Source organism: Apium graveolens, chromosome 10 (genome assembly GCF_009905375.1).
Source record: "Apium graveolens cultivar Ventura chromosome 10, ASM990537v1, whole genome shotgun sequence".
NCBI lineage: Eukaryota > Viridiplantae > Streptophyta > Magnoliopsida > Apiales > Apiaceae > Apium > Apium graveolens.
The window spans coordinates 230,328,757-230,346,963 of record NC_133656.1 but is presented as its reverse complement, the minus strand read 5'-3'; the positions used below and the strand labels follow the sequence as shown (position 1 = coordinate 230,346,963).

Below are 18,207 nucleotides of genomic sequence, written 5' to 3'. Positions count from 1 at the left end.
AACTCTTTTCTTTTGCGGAGGTAGCTCATGTTATACCACACGATTAATTAATTAACTTTGATTTAGATTATTTTCCTTGAGTATTTAATTCAAACCCATAACTTATCAGCATTGTAGGTGAAACACTCTCTCTCTCACACACACACCCTCTCATTAGTATATTTACCTTTCCCAGCTTGCAACGCGGTTACTCTTATGCAGCAGTATATTGCATGTGAATTTTTACATGTAATGGCATGTCAACTAATATATAAATATATTTGATGGTGATAGTTTAGTCTCTTTCATTAGGATCACACCACCTCACCAGCCAAAAGCTCTCTTGTTTTTAAGCCTTCTCTTTTATTGATCTTGACAACCAATAATACATATATATTTCACATTTCATTTTTTCTGCTTCTAGTTTACCTTTTGTTAAAGAAACAATGAACGTTCATGAAAACAACATGCACACTTTGTTACCTGAATTCTACCAAGACTCTGATAATCAATTCTTGGAGTCCAACTTCTCCGTCGCCTCACCGGAGGATATTTTTAGCATTCTTGAGGCTCTAGATGGAGTGTCAACGTCCAATTTCAATTCATTACCTCAGCTGGCTCATGAGTCTAGTACTGTGTGCCTGCAAGAAAGTGGTAGTCATCAGCCGGAGACTAATATTGGTACGAAAAATTCAGCATTTTCTTTCGATGCTATTCCTTCTGAAGATCAATTAGAAACTGAGATAGAGGCAGTTAGTTCGCACAAGTCCAAGAAACAGAAGGTAGCTGCAACCGGAGATGAAGATCTGAATATCGATGGGCTGCAGAAAGTATCCCACATTACTGTGGAACGCAACCGCAGGAAGCAAATGAATGACAATCTATCTGTACTCCGTTCGCTTATGCCTTGCTTCTATGTCAAAAGAGTAAGTAATCTGAACTTTTTTTCCAGCTTGATTCTCAGAGCTTCTCAATTTTTTTTAAACAAAATCAAAAACTTCATGTTTTTATAATTCTTAACTTGATAACTTTCATTATCTTTAAATTTTTTCTTAAAAATAAGAGCTTGTATTTTGATTGCATAATTAACGATCCACGCATTGGATATACTCATGCATTAGGTCAACTTTAAATACCTGAAATAATTTTGAAGGATTAATGTTCAGCTTAATCTATTTTTTTAAAAGGAAATGTGTGAATTTGTTTACTTAATAATATTGAACATTAACAGGGTGATCAAGCATCCATAGTAGGAGGAGTAGTTGACTACATTACCGAGTTGCAGCAAGTTCTACAATCCCTCGAGGCAAAGAAGCAAAGAAAGGTCTACAGTGAAGTTCTAAGTCCAAGGCTTGTTTCAAGTCCCAGAAACCTACCAATCAGCCCAAGAAAACCACCACCAAGTCCTAGACTAATACCAAGCCTACCCATAAGCCCAAGAACACCAACTAGCCCTTACAAGCACCATGCTAATTTGCTCCACTCAGTTGCTTATAACTTATCTCCAACCATAATGTCTCCTATTTCTTCGCCTTCAATCAATCACCACAATGCTGTTGCTGCTGCTAACGAGCTAGTTGCAAATTCAAACTCTGCTGTTGCGGATGTAGAAGTGAAATTTTCAGGGCCTAATGTGCTTCTAAAGACTGTATCTGCTAGAATACCCGGCCAAACCCTCAAAATCATTACAGCCCTTGAAGATCTCTCACTTGAGATCCTCAAGGTGAGTCTCAGTTCTACTGATGAAACCATGATCAATTCTTTCACCATCAAGGTATTTAAAAAGGATCTTAATTTAAATCTAATTATGCTTTAACATCTTTTTTTTTTTGAATAATTAGACTAATATACCTTACAAAGTGAGTATATGTTCTCAGAAATCTCTAGATGAACGAGAATCGAATGACGATTTAGCTATTAGTTTTCATTTTAGATTTTTTTTTATTAAGAAAGAAGCTCCGAGAAACAAATATTCTTGCTAGCTGAAACAATATTAGCCCCCTTATATTTGGCAAAAAGGAAACACAAGTGAGTGGGGTGGGGAAGTGTTTCTTTGTCTCTCTATCTTAAAGTAAATTAGACAGAAAGTACCGTTAGGTTAGAAAATTGCAGAATGGTAGATTGGTATATTTACAACAGCAGCAAAAATGAATTCAATTTTGAGAGCAAAATTCCATCATTTAACATAAATGTAATCATTTTTCTGGTGTTACTACTGTTAAAAGAGAGTAAAAGACACAGTTGTACTGCTAGTGAACTCATAACCGGAAATTTATGTTTACTACAATTAGCAGTCTTCACTGAAAACTAGGGAAAATTTACTTGTTTTACCATGTACTACTATACTCCTGTATATATGCATGCTATTTTAATACTGTCTTGCCATTTCCAGTTGACAGAACCTCTAGATTACTGTCCTGTACTTTGGTCTCTGGATTATATTTTTACATATTTCCAAAAATATTTATAATATACCTATATATTTTTATAATTTGACTTTTATGGAAATTACTGTTAGAAAATTGTTTATCCCTCCTAAAAAGAGTCAAACTATTGTTATGCTGATTTTTAAATTTAAATTATTCCTCACTTACTTAAAAGTTAAAAGTAAAACGATTGTTATGATTCTGCTCATCCTCATGGCGGATTCAGAACGGTGGACTTTATTTCCTCCCCTAAATTCCTGTATCCCCTACTGATCATTCTAAAAATTGAACACAATTCCTCGTCATACTTATTTATAATTGAAATTGTTGGGTACTTATGTTGACAGATTGGAATCGAATGTACACTTAGCGCGGAGGACCTGGCGCTCCACGTCCAACAAACGTTTTGCTAAGCAAATTAGATCAGCATCATCAATAGCAAATGAGAAGGAAATTGACGGATTACATGCATGTCTCGAATCTAACCACCTTCCTTCCGCTCTTTGTCAGAGCTGAAAATGAGGCTGCAGCAGCAATAATAATACAACTGATCAATGCATGTGGTGGAACTTGGAAGTATTATCTTTAATTTACTGCAATTTCTTTTGCTTTTTTATATAACAAGGACTCCTACTTTTGTACCATCCCTGTAGTTTCTCATTAATGTAGTACGTAGTTTAATTAATCAGATGTTGTATTAGCCTTAACTGTTGCTATATTAATGGATTATTTTCATTTCCCAGCTCTAAATCAAGGTGCTTAGAACTAGAATTTAATTGCCTTATATAGTGTTTTAACATACATATGGAGAGTTGTATAAAACATCAATGATGTCGAACGTGATATCTTATAAATATAATCAATTCATCTGTCCTGTTTAACTTACAATTAATCATTTCATAAGAAAATGGACCAGTATCTATTTCATATTAATCATTTTTCATACTACATATAAATTACAATTACAATAACTGCACGCATGCATGAATAAGAAACCTATTATCTACCAGTAGGCAAAGGACGTGATTAGCTGGTGATGGCATCAAATCTCTATAACAAAAATTCTCTAGCTACGCAGATTTCATAGCGTTAGGGGATTTGTATCACTGTATGTGCATGCTCTCTAGCTAACTATAGTCTATAGCTATGACTAAAATTTAAAGAACGTCTACTTGTTTAGAAGTGTAGCTAGAGCCCAAATATATGGAGTAACAATCATATCAAAAGTATTACTTTAAGCTAGCTAGCTGCAGACATTCTTGATGACTATAGGCTATAACATTCTTGATTGCCTACTCTAAAGTCTAATCCTGTAGTACTACAATTATGTGTGTTAGTAATATATAGAAGCAATTTTAGATGATTACTTATATTCTTCTTAAAAATCTTTTGTTTTTTACATATATCAAACATATAGCAACATTTTTCTGATTTATTAAAGTTATACATATATCAATTCTAAAAAATATAGCTAAAATTACAATTTATTGAATCATACTTGATGAAGTTTTTAACTTCTTAGGATAAAAAGATATGTCATCATAGTACGAGGATGCATAAACGAAATGAAGGAAGCATAGTACAACAAGTTTGATTTCATGTGCTTGAATCTTCAACAAATGCAACAAGTTGAGAGATGGGAACAAGATATTAATTACCTCTGATACTTAAAGCAACCAGTGGACCGATTACACCTTTTGGATATTATTCGAATTGTTTGGGTTTGGACAAAATGAATACAAGGATGAGTAATTAGTGAAATTGGTCCCTAAATTTAGGAAAGTTAAATAATTGAATCTTTAATACACTATACTCTGCCAATTGCACAGACTAGATTGATTGCCACAACCAAGCAGCACAGTTGGACCACTTAATCATAACCTATATTAATGTAACTAATAAATGCAAGAAATAGTCTTAATTGAGGCTTGTCTTGTTGCTTGAACGTAATCATCAATTGGAACGATTTAAACAATCACATTAGTGTCGTACTAAACCTTGTTCTAGAAAAGCTGGTTAGATGTACTGTAATAGAAAACGTTTAATTGTTACATTTTTATTTATATCGTCAAATCTACTAATTTTTTATTAAAAATTAATTATTTTTATTTTATTTTAAAAAATTAAAAATTATATATTAAAATAGATTAAATATTTTTTTCAATGATATATTTTTTATTTAAATTAATTATAAAATATTAATAAATATACGTCAAACTTTGATCAATTAACTGCATAAAAAGTCAAATGTACAAAAAGTCAAATATAATAATTAGGAAGGAACATGAGTAATAAAATTATGTCAGCCAATGACATCTTGCAGCGGGGCAAATTTTCTCATTTCGATTTTTTTATCTTAGATAATCCGCAGCCGTGACATGCAGCTACAAATATGTGAATTAAGGTAAACCGCCAAGATAAACGCCATATGCATAATTATAAATTCTTCTCACATGGATTCGAACCTGTGATCAAGAGAATAGTTATTCGTTCTTAAATCAATTAAGCCAACCTTTGCGGGTTCATTCCAACTTATTTACACATGCACCAAAAAAAACTTATTTACATAGTATTCAGTCTATGTTTAGAAAGAAAAGATTAACAGAAATGATTTTTCCTCCTATTTTTTTTTGTTTCCAAAAATTTCCTCCTATTTTTGAAATGATTAACAGAAAAATAGAAATAAATAACTTTCTTTTCTTTTCTTTCTTAGATTAGGTCCGTTAAAATCACGAGGTGAAATTGTTATGCTAGGAAATCAATTACCATACCACAGATCACAGGTCCATCTGATGCACGGGCCTTGTTGGGGCCCTAAAGAGTTTTGGAAGCCCACATGTAGGATCTCATCCTCATTTCATGTCCAAACCCAATAGCGAGAGTGTCCGTAACACGTGTCAGAAAACTCGCAGAACTGCATGCACGAAGACACGTATCTCAGTTATGCATTAAACTAATCTGACCAGTTCTCTTTCTATATCATCACTCTCCTTACTCATCTCACTCCCCACACTATTACAATTTACAAACAAAACCATACATACTTATACTAAACACACACATCTTTGTACATATCTAAAATGGTGAAGTTAGCGTCAGCACGTGAGAGCCGAATGTACGGGCCACTACATACCCGAAACAGATCCGAGTACATGAACGCTGGGCTCTATGTATTTGCAACTGTAATGTTAGTAGGTGGCTTTGTTGCACAGTTTTCTATGGAGCCCAAATCGGGTTTGGTTGTGATACTGATTGGCCTTGGGCTGGTAATTCTTGTGAATGTTCATGATTTGGTGGCCCATCTTGCTGGAATTGATTATAGGCTTTTTGCGTTAATGGAACATGACTTGCAGCTGGGCCTTGTTGAGTTTGCTGTGCCTTTGGTCCAGTCCATTGGGACGCTTCTTTCTTTCTTGGCTATACTCTTTATCTTCATTCAGGTTGGTTTACATATTGTGTTCTCTATTATATATAGTTTTATATTATTTCACATTTTGTTTTAGTCAAATGATTGTAGTTATTTCAAATGAAATTTGATTGTGCTGTAATTTAGGTCTGCTAACTAAATGAGATATATCTTGTTGCAAGTTTTAGTAGCTAAAACAATTAGGATTGAGCACTATAGTTCTATGGGGCTATGACTATCTAGCCCAATAAGGGGATCCAGTAGGGTTTTTCGTCATTAATTTTTTTGAAAATATATGGAATTGACCTCCAACAATTGAAATTGAAAAATATAAAGGTGTGTTCCCAAAATATACTCGTTGTCCCAGGAAAATTATTTTTGCATCCGCCCCTGGCCCGATGCAATATGTCTTTAATTGTCAGCATAATTGTGAATGCACAATTTTCGCTTGTCACAAGCCCGGATCTGCATCAAAATTTGTTGTTTTTGTACAGGAAAATAATATGAATTTATCTAGTGATATACAGTTTGTACTATTGGGTTATTTTCAGCAGAGTGATAACTAGTAATAATATCAAGTCGTTCTTATGGTTGATTGGGCGTGCTATTTAAATCTGTTTGTAAAGAGGAGGGGCTCTTTAATTAGGGGAGACTTGTAACCTTGTATTGTTGTATTTGTCTTTGATTATACGAAAACTTATATACACGCAGGAAGAAATGGGATATGGTTACTATAAATTGGAGAAACATGCAGTGAATATGCTAATCGCAGGCGCTGCTTTATGGTTGATAGGATCCATACATAACTCCTGCCAGGTCTATGAGAGAGCCGATGCGCATGTTCAAGTCTTGCAAGAGAGCGTTCACATTCCATTCCTTTTGGGAAGCCTTCTGTTCTTGGTAGGTTCAATCCTTAATTGCCAAGAGCAGGTAGGAATGTTTCATCATGGACTAGATTTATTGGTATGCCTATATATTTTTTAGTAAGAATATTATCTACTCTGATATAGGTAGCTCAATCACTAGATTTAGTTATATGGAAGCTAGTTGTTGACCCTGTTCTTAAAATTCAGGCATATGTCTCCCATCTCTACCATCAATATTCACTTGGTCAGTGCAAATTAAGAACCATATATCACTTTCATAGTCCGTCCACCATCTTGTGCCGGTCTTCCATTAATTCCTTTTTGGAGGCATGGTATGACGCCTGTAATAAAAGAGTTTCCGGTTTAGTAATTTTGACAATGCAACTCGTAATTTGCCAAACTAACTAGTAACCTTCTAGTGACCTGAGGTTGTCTTTAAAAAGTTTATAAAATTGTTACAACTATGTATTTATGATGGATTCATAGAGGGAGTCGCAAAAAGGAACTTCATTTGTTCTACTGTTTTAAAAAAGGTGATTGTCAAAGATTACCGACATGAAATTAGTCTGTTGTCTACGCCAAATATGCTGAGGTGTTTTACTTGTACATGATGTACTGATTGTTTTTCTGGATGCAGAGTGGCACATTGATCTGGTTAGCTATATTTGGAAGCTTTCTGTTCTTCGTTGGTGGATTAGCGAATGTGATCAAAGTGTTCAAGATGCAACAAGTAGTAGACGGCCTAAGGCTTGAGAAACTAAGACGTGGAGCACAAGAGCGGTTAGCTGATGAAAGGGAAGCTCGGGTACCCCTAATCCTAGAAGAGCAGGGGAGGAGAAAAAGAAACAATGTAGAAGTTCAACATACCACAACTCCGAATCCAACTCCTTATAGAGATGTTCTTGTTGGCTAGGCATGAGCAATTGCTTATTTTAATTATTTACATTAATGACTCCCGTTGTAAAACAATTCTGTAATCTCACCCTAGCTTCTAAGATGCTCAGATCTTTAAAGGCTCTGTAACTCATCTGATCCACATACCGGGTAGAGTGGAGTTCTTTCATTTCATCAACTTCTTCCGTAACTACTTTTTATATGGAATACAAAAGATGTTCTCTGCTTCTTTGCCGTGAGATGTGAGTGTACATGGTAGAATGCTTGTACGTTTGGAAATTTAAGGAAGTTCTTTGTTTGTTGGTGGGAAATAATTTGGTTTTAGAATATATTTTTCCACAAAACAAACACATTTTGCAACGTACCTCACTGTGCACGGAATAGAGTGATCAGAGTTTGTGCCATCGGAATTTGACTAAGGGCTCGTCTCATGATCAAAATTTGCATGCACAACATTAGTATTGGCATCATGAGAAACAGCTCTAATGAATATGGAATTAGAGATGCAGCAATTCTTCATGTACGTAGGTCCACTCGAACACATCGCACTCCAGCCTGACAGCAGGACTATATTGCCGATTCGGATTCCTCCTCTGGCTCTTAATTAGTAACCAATGTAGTCCAGACTAATGCCAGTTCATCATTTAATCGTTTAGAGGCACTAAAACGTAATCAAACGTGGATTGTAACTGAACTTCCCCGTAAAATAGCAATTAGTTGTAATTGGTTATTCAAAACCAAATACAACTCGGATGGAAGCATAGAGAGACAAATCTCGGCTAGTTATCTTGGGATGCAGACAGAGACGGTCGCACCTTTTGCCAAAATGATAACCGTTCGAACTTGCTGCTTGGTGAACACGGGTTGGGTCGGTCAGTTTACAGGTAATAAATCGACCCAACTCAATTAATCCGGGTTTATATTTTTTAACCATTTAATAAAAAAAATGTAACCTTGCAAATTGAATAGGGGGTTGGGTCGGATCCTTTTAATCGTCTTAAATTTAAAATAATAAATATCGGTCACAAGTACTATTAAGATTAAGATGTCAATTCAGATAAGAGTAAATACTGGGGTGTGGCTATGGTATACACGTATTTGCGAAAAATTGGCCGAATTTCCAAATTCACAAAATGGTGGCTAGATTTCCTTTTCGCCTTTCAAAAACATGTCTCCCGTCATGACTGTTATATTTACATCGTTAACTCAATTAAAAAACGTAAATTGAAGGGGTATAAAAGTAAAAATAGTCATGCGAGTAGGAAAAAAAATACAATACAATCATCCAATCCCCAACCCCAACCCCCTCCCCTCCCCCAAGCCCAAACCCATGCCCCATTCATAATCTCAGTCTTCAATTATCATAAATTCAAACGTACTAGTGTATACGTAACTAAACCCTAATTAACAACAGTAGCAATACATATAAACTATACATACAATATATTTTATCGGAAATTTGGGGGTTTGTGATGTTTATGTTGACTGAAGAATTTGGGGTGGTAGAGGCCACCACCGGCCGCAGTGGCAACGGCGGTGGGGCAGGTGATGGTTATTTATTGGAGACAGATCAATGACACGGGTACTTCACCATCCAATCTGGTCTGCAAACTAATTAAGCACTCCATGGCTTCAAACATGCCCCGCGTCTGTGGTTTCAAAACTCTCTCACATTGCTCAGCCTCGAATTTACATAATCAAAATCAGAATATAGCCTTTTTTTAAAAGCAAAAGTGCAACTCTTTTTTTTGCCATAATTATGTATGTGGACGATCTATTGATTTGTGGTTCGAATATGGATGATATAATAATCTCAAGAACATGCTGTCTGCACAATTTCATATGAAAGATCTAGGTCCAGTGAACTATTTCTTGGGCCTTGAGGTGAATAGGTCTGCACCTGGGTTATTTGTATCATAAAAAGGTATACACTTGATCTTTTCACAGAACATGGTATTCTTTGTAAACATGTCTCTCTACCTATGGACTCCCGTATAAAGATCACTTCAACAATTGACGATCCTCTGCCCAATCCAATAGTCTACCAATATTTTGATCTACCTAACAGTGACACGCCTAGATATTGCCTTTCCAGTCTATACTCTTAGTCAGAATGCCCCTATAAATGTTCATCTACAAGCTGCCAAACATCTCTTATGTTACCTTGCAAGATCACTCTCAGGTCATTTTTCTTGCATAATCTATTAATGCTCAACTCATGGCTTACTACGATTGAACCAGCTGTCTTGCTACTCAAAAATCCACCACATGATACTGTATCTTCTTGGGCAGCTCTCCCATTCCCTGGAAATCGAAGAAATAGAGTGTGGTGGCTCGCTCCTCAACCGAAGCGGAATATCGTGCTATGGCCATTACCACCTACGAAGTCACGTGGTTATCAGCCTTACTCAAAGTTTTAGGATTAAAAAATATGCCAACAACACAACTCAAATGCGACGACAAGGATGCACTAGCAATTGCTGCATACCCCGTCCAACATGAGCGCTCCAAACACGTCGAAACTGAATGTCATTTTGTGCGTGATTAAATCACCAATGGCCAACTACAAACTTCTCATGTCCCCTCTCCAGAACAAGTAGCATACCTGCTCATCAAAGTGCTTCATGTTCAGCAGCATCAATACCCCATTCACAAGCTAGGAGCTTCGACTTCATCATCCTCTCCAGCTTGAGGGGGACTAATGAGGACCACATACAAAATCCAGCTCAGCAGCCCAGCCTGTCATTTTTCATATTGTTACTGTTGGTTGTCATTTTAACATTGTGTTGATTTTGTCTGCTTGCAGATCATTGTATTTTCAACTCTATATAAAGGACTGAGGGACTAGTGTAAGACACATAATGAATTTATAACAATGCTCAATGTTTGCTCTCAATATCATCTTCTTTACTCTGTGATGCACACACATACACCATAAATCCATACTTGTTCAAGCTCCAACCAACTTTACACCATTAGCATGTCAAAGAAATATTCTGAGCACTTGCAAAAGATATTAATCTCATTACTGATCATGTACACATATTACAACTACCTCCTTACTCAGTTTATCTCTCCTTTTGCCACGTACTCGAGAGTGTCATTTATTAACAATTCATTTTTCTCATTATTTTGACTCACAGACTCAGTACACTCTTTCTACATTAATATTAAGAGACACATAATAGTCTTTTTTTACAGAAACAGAAGAGTTATACATTGTCGCATTAATAGTAGGATCCTTGAGTAGAGGACTGTCTATATGATCATTAGTGTACGGGGAAAAAGTAAAGTCTGACAGAATATAATCAGAAAATATAAATCTTAATGAAAGTAAATTAGAGTTTTTGTGTTGTTGCGAGTGTTGTTGTTGTGGTATTTTTCACTTAATTTGTCAAAAATATTAAGGAATGAAATTCATTAATTATACGGGAGTTACAAATTCAGATTTAATTGAGTGATTAATTATAATTATAAGTGTAACTTACACTTTATTTGTGATTAAATGGCGGTGGGTGAAGAATTATATTGGCATGCCCATATATAGTGACTAGAGTTAAAGAATGAAGATATAATTGTAACAATTACAAACATATATATTTTATTATATTAATATAGTATGTTGTTGTGGAGTTCTTCCGAATTGCATTGTGAATAAGATACTATTTTTTCCATCTTCATTCCTCGACTCTAGTCAATATATACGAGTATGCCAATACAATTATCCACCCCTACAAACAATTCTATCACTGAATTTGAAATACTACAAATGCAACTGTAAGAATATAAGATCAAGGGCCAACATGAACTGGACAAAGGAGGGTCACACACCTAGTAGATTCTATACATATATGTTGTACTAGAAATATAAACAAACAAATGAGTTTTAGAAATTGTGTTAGTCTAATTTAGTGCAAGTTTTGTAAACCGTGCATGTTGATCTATAAAACATGTCTAAGGGTCCTTTGTTTAGAAGTAACAAGCAGATTTAGAAAATCTCGTATTCTCTTAAGAGAAGTAGCTGAGTTCTTATTTTCAAGAACACAGATTTATAACACAAACAAATTTGATATAATACAAATCAAGTGAGTTTTTGATAAAATTCTTGTATCTTTACATTTAGACTTTTATCACTGCAAATTCATCTAGCTGTTAAGTTCCAAGAGCCACGAACATTCAATTAATCAAATGAAAATACGAAAACACTTCATACCTAACAGCCACAAAGGTAATACTATAAATTTATATAACATTAGTTTTGAAAACAAAGGCAACACATTACACATTGAATTTTAATTGTGTTTTTCATACAACTATATTTAATTTCTTCCTTGGAAGCAACATAAGTAGATCGTATCTTAAGGAATTTTTTTCTCACAAAATCATCATTTTATATTTTATGAGGAGTATGACTATGTTTTCCTCACAAAGTCATTTTTTTTAAACTTGCTATTAAAAATTCTTAAGTTCATCAGATTGAACAAGGTAATTAACTATGTTATAAACTATAATATTTATGTTTTTATCTCATCCAACCAAAAGAAATAATCCATGACATTGAAAATCTATTAAAATGGAAACATATACAATATATTGTAATACTCCCTCAATTTCAAATTACAAGTTCACTTTGAAGAAAAAAATTTGATTCAAATAAGTTGTCCACTTCAACTTTCAATGTGAGTTTATGGTTCTAAAATCAACTCTAGTCCACACATCTCAAATTTATAGTTCTAAGATTAACCATATATCACATATTACATTCATTTAATGCAATTAATATACTTTTTTCTTACCAACTTTCACTTTTCTTAATATGTGTGATTTTTTAAAGTGGACATGTAATTTGAAATAGAGGGAGTAATACACTAGCCCAAAAATCTGTTATAAAAATATTTTCGAGAGATGATAAAAACTTTGTTGATATATTACATCTATTTCTAAGAATAGAAGATACATAGAAGTATTGAAATATCAACACCAGATTTCCATTAAAACAAACAAAATCAACTATAATTCCAAAAATATCTTTTGATCATATCAAGCTTAGAGAATTCTACGCTCTCTCTTAAGTAAAATTAGGATAATTCTAACATTTACATACCTGTAGAAAAAATAGTATCTATTTCAATTGAACCAACGCATTCATTTCATTCCGACTCAATAAACATTATCATTTTAAAATCTCATCAATGAAATCAGCATTTAAAAGAGTTGATATTCGATTTTTAGTTGCCTTGCCTAAATATCCCTAAGGTCGAATAATGTGAAGCTAGTGGCACCAGAAAATTTCAGTAATATGACGCATCTCCATTTACAACCACCTTGTAGATCCCTCAACCAAGGTTGAAACATGTAGATCCACTACGTCATAAGTGGGCTACTATAATGCAAGTGTTACAAGCAGCGTTACATTAGTTAATAGATTTTTGGCTATTGTAACATCTCTCTTGCAGTGTTACAATAATTATAAAGCTAGTGTTGCAGAGAATTTCCGGTGTTGCACAACATGTAACACCAACAACTGGTGTTACATTAGATACTTTTTAATTTTTAAAAATATTAAAATAGAAATATTATCATAAATTAGTATTAAATTATATTCTGATATACTAGTGATGATCAATGTAACATATAATATAATTTAAATCTAGAATTTCTTATACATAAATTCAAAGACTTTATTTTTTATTTTTTATTTAATCAATAACAATTAAATTATTAAAAAGAATAACTAAAATTAAAAAAAATTAAAAAATTTGCGCGATTTACTTAGTGAAATATTTGGGCGGTATTTTCCACCCAAATGAAAATACATTCTCAGACTTCGACAAATCTCTCACAATCTCAACCTTCTCTTTCAAACCCTCACTCTCAGCCCCCTCTCTCGGCTTCACTTGTTCCCGAAAGGTACTTTCTCTCCCCCCCCTCTCTCTCTCTGCATCTCTCTCTTGTACTGACTACAACAATGATTACAAACTCTTATTCATTCTGGTTAGATTTCTCAATTTTAGTTTTTTGTTTGATTTGGAGATAATATTTAGGGCTTTGAACTTCTTAACATCTTCATCTCCCTGCTTCAATTAGTAATTAATTTGTATTGCTTAATTAGGGTATTTGAGTTGGATGTTTGAGTAATTAGGGTACTAATTAGGTATTTTGACTGATTAGGTGTCTCGATTACCGGATCCAGCTGCCAAATTAGTTACATACCATTTTAAGTTGATTCTCGTTGAATCGTGATCTCTCTGTATTAATGTTTTGTGTGATTAATTATTTTTTTTATAAATGTGTATGGTAAAATGAAACAGAATGGATTTTATATCTGTTAGGCACTTGCGTAGGAGGCGAAATTTTGGTACGGTACGATAAATTTGTTAGGAACTGGTACGGTAAATTTTGGCCGTTTTTGATGTGTTTTGATTAGATTTTTATGATTTTATTGTGAATTGTGCGATTGTTCGTGGAAGTGATTTTTTTAGGTTTGTGAATTGAATTGATAAATGATTGGGAAATTTTTTTATCTTTCCTGTAAAATGTTGTGGAAAATGGTATATTGTTGATATAATGAATAATGATTGATATGTTGTTCAGAAATTAAGTGTTGATTTTGGATTTTGACACGTTGTTATAAAAAACATGCATGTACTTTAACAAGACTAAGACATTTTGTCAACCCTAAGTAAGTTGCATTGTTATCTTAATCTGTATTTTGTACTCGTAACACTTGAAGTCTGTAAAAATGTAAAGGAGCAGACTTGAGTCTTTTTCCTAAAATAGTATCAAGTCTAAGGATTCTATCTGGAAGAAGATCAAGAAGATCATGCCTCAGAAGAATTTTGAAGAAGCTTGGAGTTGAATAAATCTGTTTGGAGAAAAATACTCCAAGTCAAGATCTCTACAAGTCACAGATTTAATGTTATAGAGAAGTCATCCGACAACTCCAGAATGAATTATCGAGAAGTCAGGAAAGCTACTAGAGAACTCAGAAAGATATCGACAAGACAAAGTGAAGAACTTAAGATTGGAGATATCGACAAGTCATTTCTTCACTAGAGAACTCAGAGTTATCGACAAGTCTACATTCATTAGAGAACTCTGAGTTATCGATAAGTCAAGTTCCACTAGATAACTCAGAGATATCGATAAGTCAAAATTCACCGGAGAACTCAGAGATATCGACAAGTTAAAATTTACTAGAGGACTCTGAGATTTTGACAAGTTAATTTGACTAGAGAACTCTGAGAAATCGACAAGCCAAGAAGCCACTAGAGAACTAATAGTTATCGATAAGTCAAAGTGAATATGTGGAGACTAGAGATCTCGACAAGCCAAAATTCTCTTATAGATAACTGAAGACCTCTACAAGCCAAACTAAATATAGAGTACTAGAGATCTCGATAAGCCAATATACTTATCGAGATGTCAAGTGTTCTATAGACCTAAACTGGAGATCTCGATGTACAATCTCAAAGTACAAGGTTGCAGATCAGTTCAATATCCAAGATAAACAATCAACAAATAATCCAACAGCTGGATTGACAAGTCTACAAAAAGCAGTTTGAAGAATGTGCAAGATCAATGGTAAAGATTAACTGACAAAGGAAGATTAAAGTGAACACGGGATGCTAAAGATATGCAAAGCCAGAAATGGAAGATCTGGTTTTTTATAAATAGAAGTGACAAGTGACAGTTTGGAAAAGCAAATAACATGTCTTATTACACACTATATAAACCAGCAGTTAACTGAGTTATAAAGTTAACACTGGTCCTTAGTCAATTGTAACAATTTAGATCAAATTTCTTGTAACACTCTTAAGGGGAAGCTAAGCTCTTTATCAACAAAGAGCCGTTCTTTATTTTTCTGCAAGTTTAAATTCTGCATGAACACATTTTACTACAAGAATTAATTTACTTTATTCAACCATAAACATTCAAGAAAAGCTCAAAAATAGTAAAACACATTCACCCCCACTCTATGTGTTATTCATTTCCTAACAAGTGGTATCAGAGCAAAATCTGATAGTAAACAGATTTAAGATGTTGGAATAATGAATACACAGAAAATCAGTAGCATCAAACTTCCTACCTTTGACAAAGCTAACTACACTCTTTGGAAAAAGAAAATAATGTTGTTCATCAAGATGGCCAATCCACTCTACATTCAGATCCTCAAGAATGGTCCCTTCATTCCTATGGTTAGAGTTGAGGAATCTATAGATGGAGATATGGTTATCCCAGTTCATTTTGCTCCAAAAGATTGATAAGTGGATTTTATATCCACTTGGAATGCTTTATTACAAGCTTAAATTGGTGTTTTGGACTCAAGTTGTTGGTATTTTGATGTATTTTTATGTTATTGCATTTCGGGTATCAGTTAAATGAAGAAATGAGCTTTTAAAGGAAATATGATAAAAAGTGATCAGATTTGGAATCCAAGGCCATTGTCAAGTTGTAGAGAATCTCCTTAACTTCGCGTGGGCAGTTGAATCGCCTAATTCGGACGAGTAGAACTCAAGTTATGGCCAAAACAAGATTCATCAAAAAATTTTCCAGACAGGAGCTGAGCGCCCGCCCAGGAGAGCTGAGCGGCCGCCCAGAGGAGCTGAGCGCCCGCCCAGGAGAGCTGAGCGGCCGCCCAGGAGAGCTGAGCGGCCGCCCAAGGCGCGGCTGGTCGCTGATTTCGCTGAAAAAGTCTTTTTTGAGTGGAATTTGACGATTTTAAGGGTCCAGGTCCACTAGGGGCGTATATATACTTAAAAAAAGGGTTTTCATCATCCGGGAAGATTGGGATATCAATGAGAAGACCTTGAAGCATAGAACAACTCCAAAAAAGAAGATCTTGTTTTTAACTTGTGATTCTTTGAATTAGTTGTAACTTTGAATGCTCGTTTTCGTTCTTATTGAACCTATATCTCGTTTATTCGTACTTTAATTATTATTCAGTTTATTAAGGCCTTGTTTTATACCATGCTTTCATTGGAACCCATGGTGACGATGAGTTCAATTATGGGCTAATCGTTATCATGGGATCCTAGCGGATTTACTTATGGATTTCAATAATTAATTTGTTTTGATATCTTGGTGTGTGGTGATTGATTAATATCCTAGTATTGGTTGTGCTTATTCGTCTTATGTGTGTAGCTAACATATAAGATAGCGTGTTAATCTCTATTGAAGCGACAGTGAATATAGAGGTTTAGAACTTGCCATGCTAGCATAGGTTCATGTATCTGTATGCATGATTAGTAGGTAACTCTAACCGTTTTACTTGCCCTATGTAATCATTATGTATAACTTGTGCTTAAACCGGTATGTTGTCAAATTCTATAGACATATAGGGTCTCAATATAATTGGTGCCTATTCAGCTTCTATCTCTTTTGTGGATGTCTAGTAGAATGGTACTCGTGCAACGAAAGTTGGCGTTTATCAGTTTCGTGTTATCTGATTAGTGTCATCACCATCACATGCTAAGGTTAAGAACAATAAGGCTATTGAATGAAGTATTTAATGAAGTTTGAATCCATGTTTGTCATATATATTAATTCAACCTCAATTCTCTTAGTTAATGTTATTTAGTATAATCTCTTAGTTTAATAAAAACCCAATTTATTATTTATCTTAGTATTGAGCGATAATCATACATTGTTGCATAAGTGCATAAATTGAACTTAACCTAAACCAGTCTCTGTGGGAACGAATCTGATTTATATCTTATACTACTTGTGAACGCGTATACTTGCGTGAATATTAGCGCGTATTTTCGCCCTAACAAGTTTTTGGCGCCGCTGCCGGGGACTCGATGTTAATTTTTAGTTTATGTGCTCGTCATCAGTGGTCATTAAAGTTCACTGACTCGGATTCTTTTACTTTCACGGTTTATTTGTTTGTGTTTCAGGTACTCATTACAATGGGAGATCCAACAGCACAATCGAGAGCCTTGATGGATTTTTCTCAACCCAAGATCAATGACATTCAATCTAGCATTGTCCGGACAGCTATCACAGCTAATACCTTTGAGATCAATACTGGCATAATTCAATGGGTGCAAAATTCAATCCAGTTTGGGGGTTCTCCAACTGAAGATCCAAATATGCACATTAGGGATTTCATTGAGATATGCGACACCTTCAAGTTCAACGGTATTTCTGAAGATGCTGTGAAGCTGGGACTATTCCCATTCTCTCTGAGGGACAAGGCTAAGAGCTGGTTACACTCTCTACTAGCTGGTTCGATTACTACTTGGGAAGATCTTGCTCAAAAGTTTCTTACTAAATTCTTCCCTATGGCGAAGACAGCTGCAATCAGGAATGCTCTTAATCAATTTGCGCAGCAATCAGGAGAATCTTTATATGAAGCTTGGGAGCGCTACAAGGAGATGCTTAGGAAGTGTCCTCATCATGGAATGCCTGATTGGATGATCATCAATTGTTTTTACATTGGGTTGGGAGCACAGTCCAGACCCATGCTCGATGCAGCAGCAGGTGGAGCATTATGGGCAAAGAGCTATGAGGAAGTTTATGATTTAATTGAACTGATGGCTGCTAATGAATATCAGTATCCAGCCCAGATGTTTCCACAGGGCAAGGTAGCAGGAGTTCTTGAAGTGGATACAACTATGGCTATCACTGCTCA

General features: G+C 34.8%; 2 protein-coding genes and 1 non-coding gene across 3 annotated transcripts; 2 read left to right on the top strand and 1 right to left on the bottom strand.

Annotated features, from left to right (window-relative positions):
* The first annotated feature begins 302 nt into the window (after positions 1–302).
* On the top strand, positions 303–3,149 carry LOC141692864 (transcription factor SPEECHLESS-like). The gene is made up of 3 exons (XM_074497809.1): positions 303–905; positions 1,211–1,753; positions 2,753–3,149. Exons 1-3 carry the CDS (start codon positions 426–428, stop codon positions 2,816–2,818), a joined length of 1,089 nt encoding a protein of 362 aa, XP_074353910.1. The 5' UTR covers positions 303–425; the 3' UTR covers positions 2,819–3,149.
* Positions 3,150–5,381: 2,232 nt separating this feature from the next.
* LOC141689401 (uncharacterized) lies at positions 5,382–7,828 on the top strand. The gene is made up of 3 exons (XM_074493679.1): positions 5,382–5,845; positions 6,523–6,774; positions 7,315–7,828. Exons 1-3 carry the CDS (start codon positions 5,486–5,488, stop codon positions 7,588–7,590), a joined length of 888 nt encoding a protein of 295 aa, XP_074349780.1. The 5' UTR covers positions 5,382–5,485; the 3' UTR covers positions 7,591–7,828.
* Positions 7,829–17,872: 10,044 nt separating this feature from the next.
* LOC141694692 (small nucleolar RNA R71) lies at positions 17,873–17,979 on the bottom strand. Its single transcript, XR_012563978.1, has one exon. It is a non-coding gene; the product is annotated as a small nucleolar RNA R71 (small nucleolar RNA).
* Positions 17,980–18,207: the final 228 nt, after the last annotated feature.

Bases quoted from the DNA above. Each gene is read 5' to 3' on its own strand.
- LOC141692864 (XM_074497809.1), top strand. From the start codon at position 426: ATGAACGTTCATGAAAACAACATGCACACTTTGTTACCTGAATTCTAC. The intron at 906-1,210 runs GTAAGTAATCTG...GAACATTAACAG, and splicing joins CTTGCTTCTATGTCAAAAGA to GGTGATCAAGCATCCATAGT. The intron at 1,754-2,752 runs GTATTTAAAAAG...TTATGTTGACAG, and splicing joins TCAATTCTTTCACCATCAAG to ATTGGAATCGAATGTACACT.
- LOC141689401 (XM_074493679.1), top strand. From the start codon at position 5,486: ATGGTGAAGTTAGCGTCAGCACGTGAGAGCCGAATGTACGGGCCACTA. The intron at 5,846-6,522 runs GTTGGTTTACAT...ATATACACGCAG, and splicing joins TACTCTTTATCTTCATTCAG to GAAGAAATGGGATATGGTTA. The intron at 6,775-7,314 runs GTATGCCTATAT...TTCTGGATGCAG, and splicing joins ATCATGGACTAGATTTATTG to AGTGGCACATTGATCTGGTT.